The sequence below is a fragment of the Apostichopus japonicus genome, chromosome 23 (assembly GCF_037975245.1).
Source record: "Apostichopus japonicus isolate 1M-3 chromosome 23, ASM3797524v1, whole genome shotgun sequence".
Classification (NCBI taxonomy): domain Eukaryota; kingdom Metazoa; phylum Echinodermata; class Holothuroidea; order Aspidochirotida; family Stichopodidae; genus Apostichopus; species Apostichopus japonicus.
This window is the reverse complement of record NC_092583.1, coordinates 5013441-5034518: the sequence shown is the minus strand read 5'-3', so window position 1 is coordinate 5034518 and position 21078 is coordinate 5013441. Positions and strand designations below refer to the sequence as shown.

Genomic DNA, 21078 nt, shown 5'->3' with positions numbered 1-21078 from the left:
GTGTGCATCGGACAGATCGACAAGTATGCATTGAAAAATGGGCAGATGCACGTTTCGGAGCCTTGGTAAATATTGGGGGGGCTAATCATGCATTTGCCCCCTCAACTTTTTCATTGGGGGGGCTGAGCCCCCCAAGCCCCCCCGGTTCCGCCGCCACTGGCTTTATTATGCCAGGAGGTTATAAATGAAGAAATATTGTCAAAGTCAATATTCATAATAAAAATTCCCCATCACCACCTACCTTTATCATATACATCTCTGAAATGTGAACTACTTTTGCCAAGATATAATTGATGCCCATTAGTGGTAACCTTCAACTCATTTTTAGCTAGAAATGATACGAGGAATTTGCCTTATTTGGAAAAGAGAATCAACTTTTCACCTTTTATCGAGTCAACTAATCAGGATTCTTGATATAAACATTTCTCTATATTCAGGGAATAATTTATTATTCATATTTTTTGTAGCGGGTTTGAAGGCGATGAATTTTGTCTCTAATAAAATACTATGGTTTGTTTCTGTGTACAAAAGCTACTATACTGTACATCTGTGCACTTACATAGCAACTTAACAAGCCTGCATAGCATTTTGGGATGCAATACCGGACACAAATCCAGCCCCCCCCCCCCGTTTGAAAACTTAAAAATACCAACATCTAAATGCAGCATTAAGCAAGCAACAGGTCTAATATTGCCCACAATTCTTTTACTTGTGGATAGAATGCCTTTTTAACTGATTCCTGTAATAATGTGACTGCATTTTTTGTCAATGAGATAAGCCAAACAATATGTGACCGACTAGATATTTACACAATAAAATTAAGTAATCACTTGTTGCACGTAAACAATGCGCGTGAAAGTGAATTTTCAAGTCAGCCCTGGGATGTATTTGGGGAAGTAAACGCCGAGGTAAAAATCCAAACCTTCCATCATTAACGATTTATTATCCGAAGTGTTAAGTAAGATACCGTTTATTTTCCAGCCTGATTTATGGCCAAGCAAATGAGGGACTAGGATGTGAATTTATCAAAGGAAAGTATGTAGACTCAGGATGATTGAAGTTAAAGAACATCGAGATTGAATTGTCCGTCAGTCTCGTCAGAGGTCCGGTGTCTCTTCTGATACTTTTCAACGTCTAATAAAGCTTAGAACGTTAGTAAGAGAATACACTCGTCACCTGACAGCCAACCTCTGCTTTATAGTTATAATCTTGAGGCCCAGGAGGTCTTAATGACGTTACCTAAAAGTCCCTTGATTGTCCAGGGATGATTCAGGATGCAAGAGTTTCACCTTGGAATATAAAGCAGACAATTTTCGGTACAGGTTGCTTAGTTTGCATAAATTTGCATTGTTGTCTTAGGGTGATGTATGATTAGGGGTTCTATCACCAATACTTAGGGGATAGAGATCCAGTTTATTGAAAACTTTTCACACAAAATCAAAGACAATATATATTTCTGAGTCACATCAGTTGCCTGATTACTACATGTCCAATATATGTGTTTTGTGATGTAGAGCTGCCTACGGTCCAAATGGTTTAGTTTTCACTTAATATTTTATTCAAATTTTGGGGGTTGAAGATAAGTAATAAGAATTAATAAATAAAAGAAAACATATTTTTGCAGTTGTAGTTCTGTGCTGACATTAATACTCTATTTTTTTTCTACTGACTTGTATATGATGCAACATCAAACCAGTTGATATCCTGACAACTTTAATGTCTTTTAGTGACTATAAAGGAGATTAAATGTTACGTGAGTGTATTGCACTTCTCTGTATTAAAGACCTTTATTCCTTGTTTTACAATATATATGAACGAAGCATCTCTCTCTGCATGGAGATAGTAAAATGTTATTAATATTGACTTTTTTCCAATCCGTTGACCAAAAGTGAGAAGTATTTAAGTGTCAGCTCAATATCATGACGGCTTTCTCCAAATATCCGTCGTTGCTAGGAGTTGGTAAGTGGTTGTCTTGCCTCTGCTCTCAAGTTACCGGTTAAATGGAGTAGTATTCTATCAAGTCCGCTGCGTTATTACTATTTACCCAAGAATTTATGTCAGAGAATATGTCGTTAAGCTCAGTTTGATGCTTCCACCAATGGTCAATTTCAGTCATAAGTAAAATCAGGGTAAAGGGTAAACCTGTAATTTTAGCTTTCAAAAGTTGAATTTAATTCACCTAAATCCATCCTTATTTGTTCGTCTAATTTTTTTCGTTGTTGCGTGGGTAATAATTAATAAGTCCTGCCATGCAGCGTACTGGTTTCTGGACATACTATCTCTCTTTCTGGTTTTCACCATGAAATGCAGAAAATCGTCAAAAGAGTTGTTCCATGTTATGTGTTTTGAGAGTTTGTCATTGTAATTTGTCTGTCTGTCTGTTCGTCTTTCCGTCTGTATATATGTCCATGAAGAATGCCTGAAACATTATTGCCTGGTAGTCAGTCATTGCATTTTAGTAGAACTATTAAAGTAAAGTTATAACATATAATAGGGGAGGGTAGGGGGAGGGAGAAAGGGGAGGGGGTTGTAGAAGCTTGTTCATCAAGCTCATGCAAGTTTCTACTATGGTTTATGTTTGATTTTCATCAAACCTGCCATAGTGGTCAGCGTATGATAGGTCAAATAAGATGTACTTTATTCTAAGGTGAAAGATAATTTGGAATGGTCAAAAAAGCAAAAATCATGTCAAAAGTCTACTTCTAGAGTTTAGGTTTGCTTTGATCAAACTTGGGGTCATACTGATCATCAGATGATGGATCGCAAAAAGTGTGGACGTCTTTCCAGTCAAAGGTCAAAAGAGGTCAAACAGCAATGTAAAAAAAAGTCTTCTCTTACAATTTTGTAGCAGCGGATGGTAAGTCATAAAAACTGTACTTTATTCTGAGGTCAAAGGTAATTTTGGGTCAAAGAGTTCCAATCATATGACAGCCTGATATGATTTATACCTAATCACAGTTGTTACAGTAAACTGAATCTTTTCCACAACTTACACCATGCACTTAGCTATAAAGAAAAAAACCCAGTTGCAGCCCATTGTGTTTAGCTGTGGATGAAAAATGCTTGATGCATTAGGTGTGGTGTCCAATTTGCTATTTTATGCCATGGCTTTGCATTCCCTGGAGTCCTGACTCTACAGTAGTTTATGAAGTTTAATGTAGACATCATTTAGTGAAATAATTTGTAATGCTACCAAAACTTCCTTGAAATCAGAACTCAGACAAGTTAGTTAAAAAATTTTAGAAGTTTGTTTGACCTAGTTAAGGAGCGATATCAATTGGGAAAATTGTCATCAATCTACTTATTAAATTCCACTTCATTTATATCACAGTCCCAATCATCCAGAGGATCAGCCTATGTAGATGAATTGGTTTAATGTTTATAAACACATGCACAGGCATAGGAGAAACAGGGTTTATAACATTTAGTGGGAATTTGTTTCTAATCCACTAAAACTCAAGAAAATTAGTGTTTTTTTAGTTGATTTAGAAAGCTGTTTGGATTTTACTATATATGTTGTCCATGATGCACCTTTGGGACATTAATATTCTTACCCTGCCACCTTTTAAATTATCCATGTCATGTCAATATATATAGTTTTCATAATTTCATAAATTGTAGCTCTTTAAGTGAAAATTCAGCTGAAAAAATTGAAACAAACTCAAACTGGAAAAAGTACAAAGCCTCAGCAAATTTAGTGAATGGTGATATTTAATGAACTTGTTCTTTGAATTAAGGAAGCTGTTGATGGAGATTTGCCACTCATAGATATGTAGCTATATTTGATGAGTATGGATGGTAGCCATCCACGGTTAAGTGCACCCTCTTCATAAATAGATCTGTAATATGAATGTGTGAATATTTTCATTTGACATTAATGATCATTATTATGACACAGTTTCCTGCTTAATTAACCTAATTTGCTAAGAGTTCCTGGCATATCGCAAATACCAGACAGGAGGTCAAGTGATCATGCTGCCATAAACTCTCCTTAGCCCCTATATATATGTAAATATACTTTATGTCATATATAGCTAGGATATATATATAGCTTATATGATAGGATATATATATGATAACAGATAGAAGATATCATAACAGATAGGATGTAACATATGATAACATATAGTAACAAATAGGATGTATTAGGATGTAACATCAATGATAGGATATACACAGCAGATATGATATATCATAACAGATAGGATATATCATTACTGATTGGATATATGAGATATAATAGGATATAACATAACAGATAGAAGATTCGATAACAGATAGGATGACTAACATATGATAACATATATATAGTAACAAATAGGATGTATTAGAATTTAACATCAATGATAGGATATACACAGCAGATATGATATGTAATAACAGATAGGATATATCATTACTGATTGGATATATGAGATATAATAGGATATAACATAACAGATAGAAGATACGATAACAGATAGGATGACTAACATATGATAACATATATATAGTAACAAATAGGATATATTAGAATTTAACATCAATGATAGGATATACACAGCAGATAGGATATATCATAACAGATAGGATATAACACATAGATGTATACATACCATAACAGATAGGATATACCATTACTGATTGGATATATCATCTATAATAGGATATACCATAACAAAATATATGATAACAGACAGGACAGACAGAAACATACATGACAGTATATGTACTTAACAGATATATAATAACAGATAGAATATATCAGATATAATAGCATATATCATAAAAGATAGGATACATAATAACAGATAGAATATATAATAACATAGAATATATCATATATCAGAAATAATAGGATACATCATAAAATATAGGATATATAATAACAGATAGGATATATAATAACAGATAGAATATATCATATATCAGAAATAATAGGATACATCATAAAAGATAGGATATATCATAACATAGAATTTATCATATATCAGAAATAATAGGATACATCATAAAATATAGGATATATAATAACAGATAGGATATATAATAACAGATAGAATATATCATATATCAGAAATAATAGGATACATCATAAAAGATAGGATATATCATTACATAGAATTTATCATATATCAGAAATAATAGGATACATCATAAAAGATAGGATATATCATAACATAGAATATATCATATATCAGAAATAATAGGATACATCATAAAAGATAGGATATATCATAACATAGAATATATCATATATCAGAATAATAGGATACATCATAAATGATTGGATATATCATAACATAGAATATATCATATATCAGAATAATAGGATACATCAAAAATGATTGGATATATCATAACATAGAATATATCATATATCAGAAATAATAGGATACATCATAAGTGATTGGATATATCATAACATAGAATATATCATATATCAGAAATAATAGGATACATCATAAAAGATAGGATATATCATAATATAGAATTCTAAAATTATTATTCTATAGAAATAATAGGATACATCATAAAAGATAAGATATATCATAACATAGAATATATCATATATCAGAATAATGGGATACATCATAAATGATTGGATATATCATAACATAGAATATATCATATATCAGATATAATAGGATACATCATAAAAGATTGAATATATCATAACATAGAATATATCATATATCAGAAATAATAGGATACATCATAAAAGATTGGATATATCATAACAGATAACAGATAGGATGGAAAATACATTACAGTTTATGTACTTAACAGATAGGATATTTAATAACAGATAGAATATATCAGATATAATAGCATATATCATAATAGATAGGATATATAATAACAGATAAGATACATTATAACATGATATATCATAACAGATATATCATATATGATCTATATATCATATAGCTATAATACTCTTGCCAAGAGCATGATCCATTAATCTCAGACACTTTCATCCTTTCATTTTCATATACAGCATGTATGATTTCAAGAAGCTTAGAAGTTTTTCATAGGGTTTTCTTCCAATTTTATACTCATAATCCTCTTCTTGATGTGCATGTTGACTCTAGCGAGCTGCCTCGTTAGTTTAATGATATTAGGATTTAGAAAGCTGTAATAAGTTTAAATTAGCAGAAGTTAATGATGCTTACCTACATCTATTAAATTTATCCATTAACCATGCAAATGGTTCTCTAATCATCATATAAAAATTTACACTTTTACAAGTGAAACATCTAGTGAATAAATGAAGAGAAATCTCTCAGTAACATGGAACACACTAAAAGGACCACTAAAACATTAACACCAAAGTTTGATATCATAATATAGCAACTAGAAATGATGTTGCTCATAAATTATCCTTTTCTCAAGAGACCACTTTTTATCTTCAAAATAACATTTCTGAGTAATATTACCTACTTTTTTGACATGGTAAACTCTCTTGAGAGTTTTATTTCATAGTTATTGTATTTTCTTCTCCATCTATCATTGCTTTGCTCTAGTGACCTGCCTGGTAGTTTTAATGATCTGAGACCTCAACAGAAGTTAATGATGCTAACATGTTATTAATGTATCCCTGTAGCAAAAGAACTCTCTATTGTTGTGGCAAAAGTTATAAAGGCTTGGTGAATTTGTAATAAAATCTCTATAATGTTCATTTTGACAGGAGGCGTAGAAATTTTAATACCTAGTAATACCTAAACACAAATAACCCACATTGATATTAAAAGTGGCTCATCATTATATCCTCAATAAGTCTGTATTTTTTTTATTTAACCTTCCCATGAGATTGACATCTCCTTGTCTAAAGTTTTGAAAACTCTTGAGAGGTTTTGCCTTTTTCTTTATTTTAAATATGGTCTTCTTCATAAGTGTAACAATCTCATGAGGTAGTTGTAAAATTAGGTCTTGAACAGAACTTATTGATGCACTCATCTTATTTATATTTATACCGTATTTATGTATCCTTGCCTATGTCATGTCAAAGGTTATAAAGGCTTTGTAAATTTGAAATAATTTGAATATTTTGACAGGATTAAAAGTTGCAAATACTATTTTGTTGTATATAGTTTATAGATAACAACTAACATGTACCCAAACAGATAATATCACTCATAACTAATCATTACCCACACTAGTCTGTATTCCAAATAGCAGTCTCTCTCCCCCTCCCCCCCCCCCAAAAGGAATGTTTTTCGAGTATAACATCTTCATATCTCACATGGTGAATCCTCTTGAGAGCTTTTTGCTTGTTCAAAATGATTGTATTTACTTTGCTTACCTGTCTCCTCACAACTTTAGCACCATTTCTACCATGCCTAGAATGTCCATGGTAACCCTCTAACACTGTTGGCCCTCTCATGACCAGCTCCCTGGCCAATGCCCCGCCTTCTCGTTCTACCATTTTAAGTGCCTACACGCATTTTTTTTTGATCAGGATATTTCCTTCGGATTTCGTCCTTAGGGTAGAGGAAGTTTTGGAAGTTTTTCCTTCCATCTGATACTGGATATTCTAGATGTTCTTTCTAGCCTGATTAAAAGTATCCTTTTCTGGTATGTTGGAGGGATTTGGCGGCTGTTTTGCGAGAGCGACTTTTGTACAAAGGTTTCTACTTGTTGTTTGTTGCAGGGGTAGCAGGTTGGCTTTCGCCATTTTGTTTCTCTTTATTTTGTATATACACGTTATAATATGTATTTGTTATACTTGTTTTGTGCTGTATATGGGTTTTTACTTCCTTGTTAAGGGGGGCCAGGGGGGGCACGTGCCCCCCTGGAAAACCTAGTGCCCCCCGAGTGCCCCCCCATCTGAGATTTGGGTTGGTAAAAAAAATATATATAGTTTTTTATATTTAACTCCCATCATCTGAGTTGGTTTTTCATAAGGACAAAGAAGCACAGTAATTCGTATTTTCTTCAAATGAGCTGCGAAAAAATGAAAAAGTTTATCCTTGACCGTTGGGTATCGAAGTCGTAACCCGCGCCATCACAACAGGTGTCGATATTTACATTGAATGTGTCAGTGCTCACGCCATACCAGCGGCTATACACGTCCGCTTCGCGAGCTACATGACTCATCGTTTAAAACAATGAATTTCCCTGTTCTGGCTGTGCTGCAGCCGTGTTTTTATTTCCTAGGAAGTAGGACGAATATTCAGAAAATCAATAGGTGCAGTCCAATCAAATTCCTGAAAAGTAGGCCACCCCTACTCTCCAGAGAACACTATTTCTGGACCTTTCTCATGATTCTGACCTCAGAATATGAAAGAACGCGCTTTATTTTTTCTGGACCGATGAGTAATATCGTTGCTCTGAACCCTAACCTTGAGGGCCTTTGTGTGGGCCTTTGTGTGCATTTGTCATATGGGTGAGAGTGTTTGTCTGCTGTCTGTGTGTGTCTTTTACCTCTCGTGAATTGGATGCCTGTGAAATGCCGAAAATCCGGACCTGCTGTGAGAAGGGAGGGTACTGCAGTATGTTGCCTTGGTCTGAGGTTGACAGGTTAGGAGCTGACGAAATGTGAGAATGTGAGGGTCCGCAGGCACCATACTTGCCTATATTTGTGGACCCATATATTAACCCTGTTGTGTAGGGGGTGCAGAGGTCATTTGAGGTCAGATGCTTGTAGGAACAAATGGCAAATGTTCACACCTGCATACTGAGCCATACTCGATGTGTGATCCAACTTTGGATTGCATGGTGAGATCCCTATAGGAGCCAATAACGATGCTGGAACCTGTTACATCTTAATAGATAATGGGAGAAAACGAGAAGGACAAGAAAGGAGTCGGGGTCATGCACACATTAATTCAACAAATGTAGGTTCTATTGATAGGGTTAGGAATAATATCGACAGCATGTGGTTCATATCCTCTGCAAAATTCTGCGCGTTGTTAAAATCATTACCTCAAAAATAGCAATTTCCGGAGATATCTTCAGATCGAATTTAGCATCAAATGTGGCACCATTTTGCATCTAGCCCACCTCCGTATGCGAAAATTTTCCAAAGGGGAGGGGTGCACCCCCTCCCCTTAGACCCCTCCCCCAGGACAGCGATCCGTATCCACCTAAGTGCCCCCCATCAAATGCTTGTGCCCCCCCAGACTGAAAAGTCTGGTGACGCCACTGTTCTTATGCCTCTCTTTCAACGTGGGGGTGGTAAAATATTTTCATATCTGACATGGTGAATCCTCTTGAGAGCTTTTTGCTTGTTCAAAATGATTGTATTTTCTCCTCCATCTGTAATTTCCTTGGCTTCCTTGAGCTACTTCAATAGTTTTAATGATCTTAGGGGGATCGATGTAAGATATATGTCTTTAGCGAAGTTTGCTGGCAACTCAAGTATGAAGTGGTGGTCTGTATTTCAAGTTTGAATATTTAATAGTAGTAAAAACTGTAACAATTTACCAGAAAACATTTCAACATATGAACTAAAACTAAAAATAAGATAATAATGTGGTTCACACTTTTAATAAAAGTCTTGATAAAATCAACTCATGAGACCTTTCAATAGATTTTTTTGTGCTGTATTATGTACATTTGTGAACATTTTGTTCAGTCTTGATAGGACATTCAAGCATTTTGCAGATATGTACAGTAAGCAGATGGAATGCCTCAACTTGTTATTTCCATATCTAACAGTTATTATTCTTCAAAATAAAATAAAACTGTTAGCAAACTGCTTATCCACTCGAGAGCCTGTGTAGTAGAATGTGTAAAAGTAAGTTGGCCTGACGTTTCCATCCTAGCAGGATTTTCTTGAAAGGCTGAATGACAAGTAACAGTAACAGAAGGGACAAAAACATGCACAGAATACAGACAAGTTAATGAGCATGGTGAACACAAAGAGATGGATGTAAGGGGATTAGTAGACAAGGGATGGAGAGAAGAAAGAAAGAAACCAACAGGGGAAGAGGAGAGATAGGAGATAAACAGTGGAGGGCGAAGGAAGGATTAAGGGAAGGGGGTAGGGAATAAACTGGAGAAGGACAAATACAGAAAGGTGTGGTATTATTCTTAGAATATTGCGTCTTGAGCACCATTATCATAGGATATGTCTGCATTTTATAAATCCTCAATATTATTTGTATCATTATATGTAGGCACAGGGAATGGCTAACATTAAGGCACATTGTATTTACAATGGAAACTAATAAACAGCAACTTTGTTTACGTTCTGTAAAAAACTTCATAGCAGCTGTTTACAGCTCTGCATATTATTAGCTCACACATTACAGTGTGTGAGATTATGGAGTTCCAGATATTAATTGTCAAACTTTTTCAAAAAATTGAAGCAACTTTGTTTTTTACTCTTTCAATTTGCAATTTTGTTAGCTTCTTATGTGGAATTAAATTTTTTCTGTATGCTGGAGCGAAGTGATGAAACAATATCATCATGTTTGGTATTTCCACAAATAAATTGTTTATAGTATTTAAACATGACGCCATTGTTTATATCTGTATCAAATTTCTGTTGAGCTCAGTTAAGTGATATGGTTAGCATGTCCCCCTGTCCTAATGTGGTATGTGCCGTATGATATGATACATCACTACTTTGTTCCAACTGTCGACTGATATTGTTTCCAAAGTGGAGGTTACTACTTGTATTAAGGGGCTCTGTATTAACATTCCCATCCCCCCCATCCCCCGCTCCCATAGTCCCCAAAATGTGTGGGTTACTCAAGTCTGGAGGTATAGGATGGACAACTAGTTTCATTAGGCTAGGGCCTAGCCTTAATTAGATGTAGGCTTAATGCTGTATGTGCTTACATGAAAATGGGTCGCACAAAAATAGGGGAACACAGTAATAGTACTCAGAATGCACTATCCAGCTGAACACTCAGTTGTACAGGAAGCGTCTGGAGGCGGGCAAGTTATTAAGACTGCTGGCGCCCTAATTTAAGGTGTCAAAATAGATTCATTCATTGAGACATACTTGTCCAAATGATAAATCATGTGAGAGCTACTGTGCATTTTGATGCTCTAGTTTACATCTAAAATGATCTACTTCTGTCAATCTCTGGTGTGGTTAGCTGATTTCTCGACTTAGAATTGAAATTAAAGCCGTACGCTGCAGTTATAGTACATCACCCTGTAGTTCTGTGCATGTCGAAAATAGTTATCTGTATGTCTGTATATTTGCATTGTACACTTTTCCCATCTCCTAAATTTATTTTTCCATTGTTGCCAAGAAAACAAATTATGGAGAGTCCTCCCCCCCCCCCCCTAACCTCCACGTAGGTTTGCAATATTGCTGTTGATGATTATTAAGGCTATCATTTGATTCTGATAACCATAAATAATCTGATCTTTACAGTCATCACTCATCAATGAAGTGCTTTTTCTGTCTGAGAAGTAATAGAGGTGTCTGCATTCCTGCAATGCTAATTAAAAGACAAACAATATAGTAAGGTACAAATTGATAATGAGAACGAGAGGGCAGGAGAACAAGAGGGGTAGGAGAACAAGAGGGGGAGGAGTATGAGAGGGGGGAGAAGAACGACAGGGGGGAGAACGAGAGGGGGGAGGAGAACGAGAGGGGGAGGAGAACGAGAGGGGGAGGAGAACAAGTGGGGGAGGAGAACGACAGGGGGGAGAACACGACAGGGGGGAGAACGAGAGGGGGAGGAGAACGAGAGGGGGAGGAGAACAAGAGGGGGGAGGAGAACGAGAGGGGGGAGGAGAACGAGAGGGAGGAGAAGAACAAGAGGGGGGGGGGGAGAACGAGAGGGGGAGAAGAAAAAGAGGGGGTAGATTCCAATTAGACGATATTAAAACCAATAATTGTATGATTCTAGTCAAACATTAATAAGAGCCCATGCATATAAATGTGATATTGATATCATTAGTTTATTACAAAATTCTTTTGATTTGATGTTGTCTGTCATGTGTATTAGAAAAACCCACATAAACCTGAAAGTTGTACCAATACACAACCATTTAAAGTGCATCTCTATGTTGCTGGCATTGACTTAAGCCATGATATTGTGCTGAAAGCAAATTTAGGAATTTTGTGATGGTGTGTATGCAGGCATGTGACTGGTTAACAAGACAACTCAGAAGTGCATGGTGATTGAAGCAGGTACTTTGTGAATGAGTTCAAGTTTGTGGAGGTCAAAGGTCACTTGAGATGACCATAGGTTAAAGTCTGTAAACATGTTAACTTGGCCAAGCTAGGATGAACTGCATATGTAGTTTGCTGATCCACCTTATAGTGAGAACAAGTATGTATCCAGTTATTTTGTGTGGTGATCAGGGATCATTTGGGTTCAGAGCAGTAAAAATCTGAAAATGTTCTGAAGTAGAACGGACATTTGCAAGAAATATCACTATATAAAGGCTGATGGTTCATATAAATATAGTTCTATCATTTTTATGCTTGTACTTAATTTCTACACACACAAACCTGTGCAGAAATTACAGGAAAACCATAACACTTTATATGTTTGAATAAGAAGTATATGGGCTTGCATAACTTTGTTAAGGCACTTGTAGTGTTAAAATTAGTTTAAAAATTTGGTAAATTTGAAATGACTGCAGTTAATTATTATAAATTAATATTGAGTGTGGTTTCTCTTCATCCTAATATCACTGCTATCTTCCTACATTAACTTGTCTTATACAACAGTTGATTGTTTTTCTTTAATAATAGGTATGCGGCTATCCAAATACCGGCCTACCCACCACATTAACTATGTCCAAAATCAAACCCATAGCAAACAGTAATATCCTGTATGCTGTAGAGTTATGAACCTGCATAGTAACATGTCCTCCTAAACATGTCAAATATGGGAATGTTAAATAGCTGAAAATGCCCATAGGGACAAAATTATTGCACAACTGACTGCACCTTGAATTAGCCAAAAAGTAAATAAAAGCCAAGATCGTTCCATTATTTTTTAGGGGTTGATGCATCTAAAACATGTTGTAGTATGATATATCGCTAAGTTTCTTGAGCGAAATGTAAGCGCTGCAGCCATATAGAAACTTTACTCCAACAATTTGAAACACTCTAATGTCTAAATTAGGTTATGATTTGATTGAAAGTGAATAGAGAATTTAATGCTTTATTGAGGGAGCCCTCAAACATTCCATTAGGTGTTTAGGTGCCATATATGTAAATTTTGCTTACATTGTGGTAAAATGCATAGATTTTATCAGTCGTTTAACACACTAACATGAGTACACCAAAGCTGTGTGAATCAAACACTACCATTTGCTGTTCGCTTTGTATTTCACTAAATGATAATTAATACACTCCTTCTCTGTAGGCTAAGGAGAGAAGTATCATTTCCTGCTGTAATTAAGTCTTTGTCTTTCACTAAATGATAAGTAATACTCCTTCTTGTAGGCTCAGGAGAGAATTATAATTTCTTGCTGCATTTATACTTACTGAAAGGTCTTAAATTGTTGGGTATTTTCCCAAATTGTGTAAGAAATATAAATAATAGTCTCTCTAGTTATGTCTAAACTTTAGCAAGCATTGTTTTTTAACCATCAAAGTATTTTCCATTCAATGAAACTTTTTGTTTACTTCTAGCGCTGCTTTGCCTAAAAGCAATTTTGAGGGCCACAGCATTTGCTCCCAGGAAAGGGAGCTTTTAGCTGTTTTAACTTGCAAATAATTGGGGCCAATTCTGAAGTCCTTCAAAGTTTTTAACATAGAAATAAATTGCTTCAAAGAGATTCAGTGATGTCTATGCATAACACAAAGAGATCCTAGCTAACACCAAAACAATATGATTCTTTTTATGATATAAGGTTATTTTAAACCTTAATCATTTTGTTGAATGATAGTCCAATACAGCAGTAATTAATAATTTAAACCACAATTTGCAATTTACTCAGAAACTTTAGGTCTACATTTGTGTTTATACTGTGTTAATCACAGATAATAGATAATTATTGAAGTTAACATCATGGAAATTAATGTCACTACCTTATTGTTTCAATAGTTCCCTTTTATTGAGCCCCAGCATATAGTGTGTTCTTTAAGGTTGGTAAATTTACAGAACAAAATATATCATAAAGTACCCAATCCTCATTGATTTTCACTTTGCTCTTGTATGTCCTTTGAGATTCCAAGCAATCACCTCCATGTATATGACTTCCTGCTCGCTAGTCCCGGTATGCCTAATCACAACCTAATACAAGCATAGAACCATGAATGAATTTCCACTCAACCTTTGTGTCACTAGTACAGTGTATTTCGTCAGCACCTTGCTTCCACAGTCCTCCAACTTTATTAAAAATTTTTGAGACATATAGTTTGTGATTTTACATGGATCTTGGGACTGATGGTTTGTTAAGTTCGGCTGCCCTTCAACCCAAGATTTATTCTGCTACTTAAAGTATCGTTTCCATAATTATGGATTCCCTGTCATTCTCGATATCTGTGAGGAAGGAAGTTTCACATGTAGTTGCAAGAGAATAATAGACCATGGAACTGCTATAAACACATCACTCTTGATGACATGTAATTTATTCTGGATGGAAGAATCAATCTTTTTGAGGAAGCAAATTCAAGTTCTCTTAGAAATGACGACACCGGCTAGGCTGTATATCAAATTTATGGCTCAATATACGTATTGTCGTGTTCATTATGATATTATTCGGCTTAATCTTTAAACAGATGGCTACTATTTGACGATAATTCTTGACATTTTATTGATCTTGGAATATGGAAATAATCAAACCATTTGATTAAAAGCAATTTACAAACTGTAGTAGCAATAACTTCATCAAATATTAATCACAAGGTTTCAATATAAATATAGACTTCTTGTTTCTCGGGATATTACATTGAGTAAAAAATTTGATTTACTGCTGAAAGTGACACACTTCTGTTTTTTATTTAAAGTTTAAATTGTACGTATATAGAACAGTGTAAATACATTTGTTGTATGTGCTTCTCAAGATGTGTCAAAACATAAGGCTATTGAGAACTTTCTACTTTCAGACAGAATCAAATTTCATTTTTGAGTAGAAGAAACCACTTAATGGGAACAGGATATTACGCAAATAACCAGCTGGTCTCGTTAAATACTTTTGTTTACTTGGAAAGTCTTAATCTTGCTTCACGAGCGTGTGCTGTACCTTTAATATAATAATAATTTATTATATAATTACATATTCAACCAAAGGAAGTTTTTTTCTTCTGAAGCAGACAAGGATCAAAATTTTGAGTCGATCAGCAGAGATTAAGATTGGATGTCAATAGTTGTATGGGACATCAGTGAAATCTATTGAATTCATTCATGCATGCAGCCCTTTAAGATATATTCATGCCTTATCATACTCTGTAAATGTTGAAGTTGTGCCTTTCCTTATTCGCTGCCGATTAATTCTAAAGAGGAAGCGAGTGATATCGAGTGAGTGATTTAGTATTCTCACGGATGAATGCTAACACTTGTTGTTTCTGCAATTTAACTGATTTGTTTGAATTTTCCTCTTTACATCAAAGAAATATCCGACTGGTGGCCTGTGAATTCTCTCCAAGAATTCTAAAAGCAAAGTTGAACAAATTGGCATCTTTGCCCATAGCTTTTTGTTGTGAAAGATGTTTCTTTTATGACCAGAGTGTTATGGAGTGTAAGTTGATCTAAATTGAGTAAACAAACTTTTGTGAAATCCTTTTTTTCCCTGAGCCGATGTTTCATAATTGACAAAGGACTGCACTTTGAGATCTTCACGGAAGAATTTAGTGGTCATTTCTTGTGGTTACTTTAAACCAGTCTTTAGTAATAATTTTGAAACGTATGAGAGGAGATTGACTTTTAGGGATAATATCAAACCCACTGAGGTAAAAACTAATATTCTTGCTTGACTACACTCGGGATCGTGATAAGGTATGTCATTGTGTTTGACATCTTCCACCAGATCTGTGATTCCACAGTCCGTGGCAGTAAATATCGTCTTGACTGCATGATTGCAGCACAGAATGAGTTTTATTCTCTGTTCGTGAGAACGGATGCTGCTTTAAACATATTTAACCTGTTCTCCGGGAATGTAATTTACATCTATTAAGACATTAAAGACATCCAACGAGTCATTGAAATTAGGTTGTTATAGCTCACAGAGAGAGACATGCCTTTGGAGGCCTCTAGTTTATATCTGAGAGGACATTTTAAGTTTGATTGATAGCAGAGAGCAAGTGTCTATTACGATATTATAAGTTGTGTCGTGGACGAGTATTGTCGAGGAAGTATCAAAGGCAGGTTTTTAAGAAGATCAAATGTTTTCACCGACTTGCACCTTAAAGTGTACCTATGAAGTGTCGTTTCTTCATCAGATGTGATCTTGGAATGATTGCGAGCTGTGGTCATTTCCATTATATGTTGCGAGGTTTACTTTTAACACCTGGAGCCAGGACAATATCTTACAAGAGAGAATGATTCTGATTTTTTTCAGCTGTGTCATCGTCGATTAGAATCTGTTATTATTTTGCAGTGCTAGCATAACACAAGCCTGCTTTTTAGTCATCCTTCGGTATGTAAAATGGAACAATCTAGACTTTATCTGACATAAAGTGAAGTTTCCTTCCCTTTCCTGTTTGGTAGCCAGGTATTACAACATGGAGAAGTCGACTATCCCTACATCAAATACTGCTGAAACCCCTGTGCCGGCTGTGAAGTCATTCCTCACAGTGGTGTATGTCTTAATAGTCTGTTCGTTCATTATTATCGGAACCGTCGGTAACGTCCTGGTCCTGCTGTCTGTCTGGTTCTTTAGCCGGCTCCGCAATTGGGCCAACGCTCTCATCGTTAATCTCTCGATCGCGGACCTCGTCGTGGCTCTGGTCACGATGCCCACCCTGCTGGTCCGGCTGTTCGTAGACAACCTGATGGAAAACTCTCCAGAGCTCTGTCGGTTGGTATTTCAAGTGAACCTCACGGTCGTGCTCGTATCGGTCACGACTCTGGGAATATCGTCGATCAATCGATACATCTTGATAACGAAACCGAGGTACGTTTACCGGCAGTACTGTGGAAGGAATAACATCGTCATCTTACTGATACTGATATGGGTGATATCACTAGCTACTGTCTTCATACCACCGATAGGTCTAGACTTGATTAACTACGTACCGGCAAATCAGTTCTGTCACTTCAAGGAAGATAGTATAATAGCGTGGTGGTACGGTAGCCTACTCTTACTTCTCTATATAGGTGTAGTGATCGGAGTCATAATCGTTTCGTCTATCTTAACGTTCTATAAGATCACATCTGTTCGAAACCGTGTCCAGATTGTGCTCGAGAGGAGTCAAACCTCCCAAGATGCTCCTCAGAGAAATACTCTAACCAAACAAGAACTTTTGGTGACCAGAATGATGCTGTTTGTGTGTCTAGCATTTTGTTTTTGTATGTTACCTTATTGCATTAATCATGCGTTGAGCTATAAGGTTTACCACTATCCGCTTTTCTTTAAAGTTTGTATATTATTAATCCTCACAAATTCTTGCATTAATCCTTTAATATACGCCGGATCGAACAGATTCTTTCGTGCCTCATTTAAGAAAATTCTCACATTCAATCTGTAGCATTTAATTCCAGTGGATTAGTTGTATAACTAAGTCAGTACCCATTCGAGTCGCTGACGTTTATCAATTAGGATTACTGGGTTTTTTAAATGTCTTGATCCAAAACAAGGTGTTGTGGGATTTTTTTCCTTATGTTTTCTTGATTAGACCTGCCTACTTCAATAATAGCAATAAAATGACTGCTTAACAAATGTTCCTTTGTCCTGAAATCAAGATGTATCAGTAGTTATACTACTTGAATAATTTGAACCATATATACTAAACTATGTATAATGTAAGGTGCATGTTGTCTATATACTGTCATCAATATAGCAGGCTACATATAATGTAACACTCATAATGAGACAAACAAATATTCCACAATTATTGGCTCTTTGCAAAGCTCATCCCTCCTTTTGTTTGTTCCATGATTTATCTTAAGATAATCTTTTTTGAAGGTCGACAAGTTAATGTTTCATCAGTTAAAATAAATATTTCTTTGGTATAGAAATGATAATGCAATCTGTTACGTCATCAGGGCAACTCCCCAAAAGCTTACATAAATTGATTTTATAATTGTGTCAAGTTTGGTGCTGGAAATGTCATACATTAAAGTCTGTACATTAAAATACTACAAAATGTACTCTGAATTTAATCCGTCATCAAAGGCAATGTGTTGTAAAAACTGTTCGCTTATGGACGACTTTTATTTTATGAAGATAAAAGAAAAATCAGCTTCAGATAACTGTATATGGAGTGATTTTACTCATGTTGTTAATACTTGCCAAATCTGCATATATATGCAAATGACATCAACCTTTTATTAATTAGCTAATGTAGAATTTGTGAATAAATTTCTCCTCTGTCCCTGGAATATCCCTTCAAACTTCACCGCAATTGAATGGTGTTAATTGCAAAGGTTTGTACATGCCAGCCTATATATTGACATTGATATAATGTTGGTCTGATCTGTAAGCGTTTCATATCATAGTAACTTAATTTAGCAGATCACTGTATATTAAATGCATTATTGGATATATGACTATGAAAAGAATTTTAGAAACTTGTAACAGAAAATTTAATAGGATATTCTGATTATAAATAAATAAAGTTATGGAACAGACGTGGATATCAAGATTAATTACTCCTGAAATAGATTAGCTAGGCTCCTGCTATAATTAGACACAAGACCATTTATAAATTCGATAAAGATTGACATATGGCAGGTGAATTAATTTGGGAAGCCGACAAGATTGTCATGAAATCAAAATAAGAAATACTGGCCTTTAGGGGCTGCAGTTGTTTTTGCAGCCCGGCATTTTGAGTGCTATCTCTGATATTTGGGCTGCGAGGGATAGGTTTCTCAGATCTCTGTTACCCCTGGGATGATCTAGCTATAGGGGTGTATTTAATGAGGTAGGACTAAACTTAGCTACTTGCATCACGTATAACTATCTAGCTGCCTCTCTACACTGGATTCTGATTCTAGCACACAACTCCAGGTTCAACATGGAGCTCTCGATCAAGTCTCGAGTGAAATTTTGACCCAGATTTGAACTCAATCTGGGCACAGACCAGGGTTTAATCATTCAATTTTCAAACTTAAAAATGTTTCTTCCAAACAAGATCTATTGCAACTGTATTTGTTGTACCTCTTTTATCTGTTAACGAACATAAACTTAGAACATAATGATAGCCCATGGCAGAATTTTTCAGTATAACAAAAGGCCATCCACTAAAAGGAAATCAATCAAAAATGTCCTTAATTCCAGAAATTAGATTAAATTCCTCTGTTGTCCTATGTATTGTTCATGTTATGTTAATGTGGTTTATGCTTCAATCACCTGAGTGTATATAAATAAAGAAAAAGTAAAACCTTGTTTGAAAATATCTGAATTGCTGTACATACAGTTGTCTGCATTTGTAAGCACATGCTTTGAACCATTTGGAATTCCTCATCACACTGCTATATTAATGTTTTGATAGCTACAAAAGTTCATAAAGTAATGTGTTTTAAAGCAGCTTTTTGAGTGTACTTTTTTCAGAATTATTGTTGGCCAAACAAGGAAAGTAGCTTCAATAGTTTGATCTGTGTATTGTTGAATTGTGTTATCATTTTATTCTGATTTCTTACTTCAATAGCTTTGATAAAACTTGCTAGAAATCATGGTCCACATGAGCAGTGGATTTGTGTTTTGGTCAGTTAATAATACTATTTGGATCAAATTTAGACATTGTAAATATAAGCGCAGTTATAGCCCACAACTCTTGTGATTTTAGTATGTATGGCCCAGAGTAGTAGAAATAGTGTACAGGTTTATATTCTCATAACTCTGTGATATACGGATACCCAGATTGAAGTCATGTGTACATGAAACTTTATTTTGTCCACAATTGTAATATACTGTATATACAAGAGTTTATAGTATAACAACAGAAAGTTTCCATATTAGAGGCTATACTATAGGCTATTGTTTTAGAGTCGATCATATTATAAAATTTTGTTCTTCAGATTAAAACTTAAAAAACTTGAAATAAAATTTTCTTACTGCAATGTTGCGGATGTTAATGTGACTTATTGATTTAATATTCTGATGGTATTGTCCATCCTCTTTGAATCCATCAATAGTAATTAATTAACCTTGATTGGCATTCTGTTTGATAATTATGGAGAGCATCATGTACACTATAACCCAAATAATTAGTACATTGTGTAGTAGTTTTTGTAAGGATATGCTCCATAGAGTTTTTCATACAATGGACAGGGGGATTGGGAAAAGTTGTAATATTCAATATCCTTTGGCACTAATATATAAATTTATGCCAGTTTCATGTAAATGCAGATCTGTTTTCTGTTATGTAATCAAAAATTTATATCATCAACAGTAAATTTTGCTACAAAATCTAGTAAATCTTTGATCCAAACCATAAACAATGCCTGAAACTGACAACCAGAGAAGAATTATTGATTCAATATATATATGCAAGTAACTTTCCAATTCAGCTGGCCTTGGTCTCTATTAAACATGTTGTAGGACTTATAACCAATTAGACACAGCCTTATTTGCAAGTTAAAACACACTGAAGTAAATGTTCTTGTCCTTCAATGGTTTTTAGTTTAGAATTAAGAGAAAGATTTAGCAATATGGCCATGGGTGCATGGCTGTAATGTTCTAGAGCATACATTAATAAATATGGTTATCAGAGGGTCTAGTTTACTAATATTACATTTAAGGTCTATACTGTTTCTCATGGATTGATGAAATCATAAAAATTACATAAATGAAGACAATATTCTTGGTGTCTCTGTGTCTTTTTCAGGCATTAACTTACTGAAATGTTCTAGTTCTATGGATCTTAAATAATATATATTTGGTATATTTGGTTTTGAAATATCTAATGAAACAGTATGATATCTCTGGTACTGTACGTGGTATGCAAGGTACTGATGCGGCTTATCTACCTGACGTCTTCTCAACCCCCCTTCCCCGCCCCCTCCCCGACTAGTAGGGGTCACCACCGAAGAAATTCTGGAATAGTAACTTCAGTTCCTGAGTGAA

General features: G+C 35.1%; 2 protein-coding genes across 4 annotated transcripts in view; both read left to right on the top strand.

Moving 5' to 3' along the window:
- The window catches only part of LOC139964689 (1-phosphatidylinositol 3-phosphate 5-kinase-like), a 147586-nt gene that overhangs the window by 71492 nt on the left and 55016 nt on the right, over positions 1 to 21078 (top strand). The window lies entirely within an intron of this gene.
- On the top strand, positions 11753 to 21021 carry LOC139964714 (melatonin receptor type 1C-like). Its single transcript, XM_071966572.1, has one exon. The coding sequence runs from the start codon at positions 16574 to 16576 to the stop codon at positions 17537 to 17539; it is 966 nt and encodes a 321-aa protein (XP_071822673.1). The 5' UTR covers positions 11753 to 16573; the 3' UTR covers positions 17540 to 21021.

Bases quoted from the DNA above. Each gene is read 5' to 3' on its own strand.
- LOC139964714 (XM_071966572.1), top strand. From the start codon at position 16,574: ATGGAGAAGTCGACTATCCCTACATCAAATACTGCTGAAACCCCTGTG.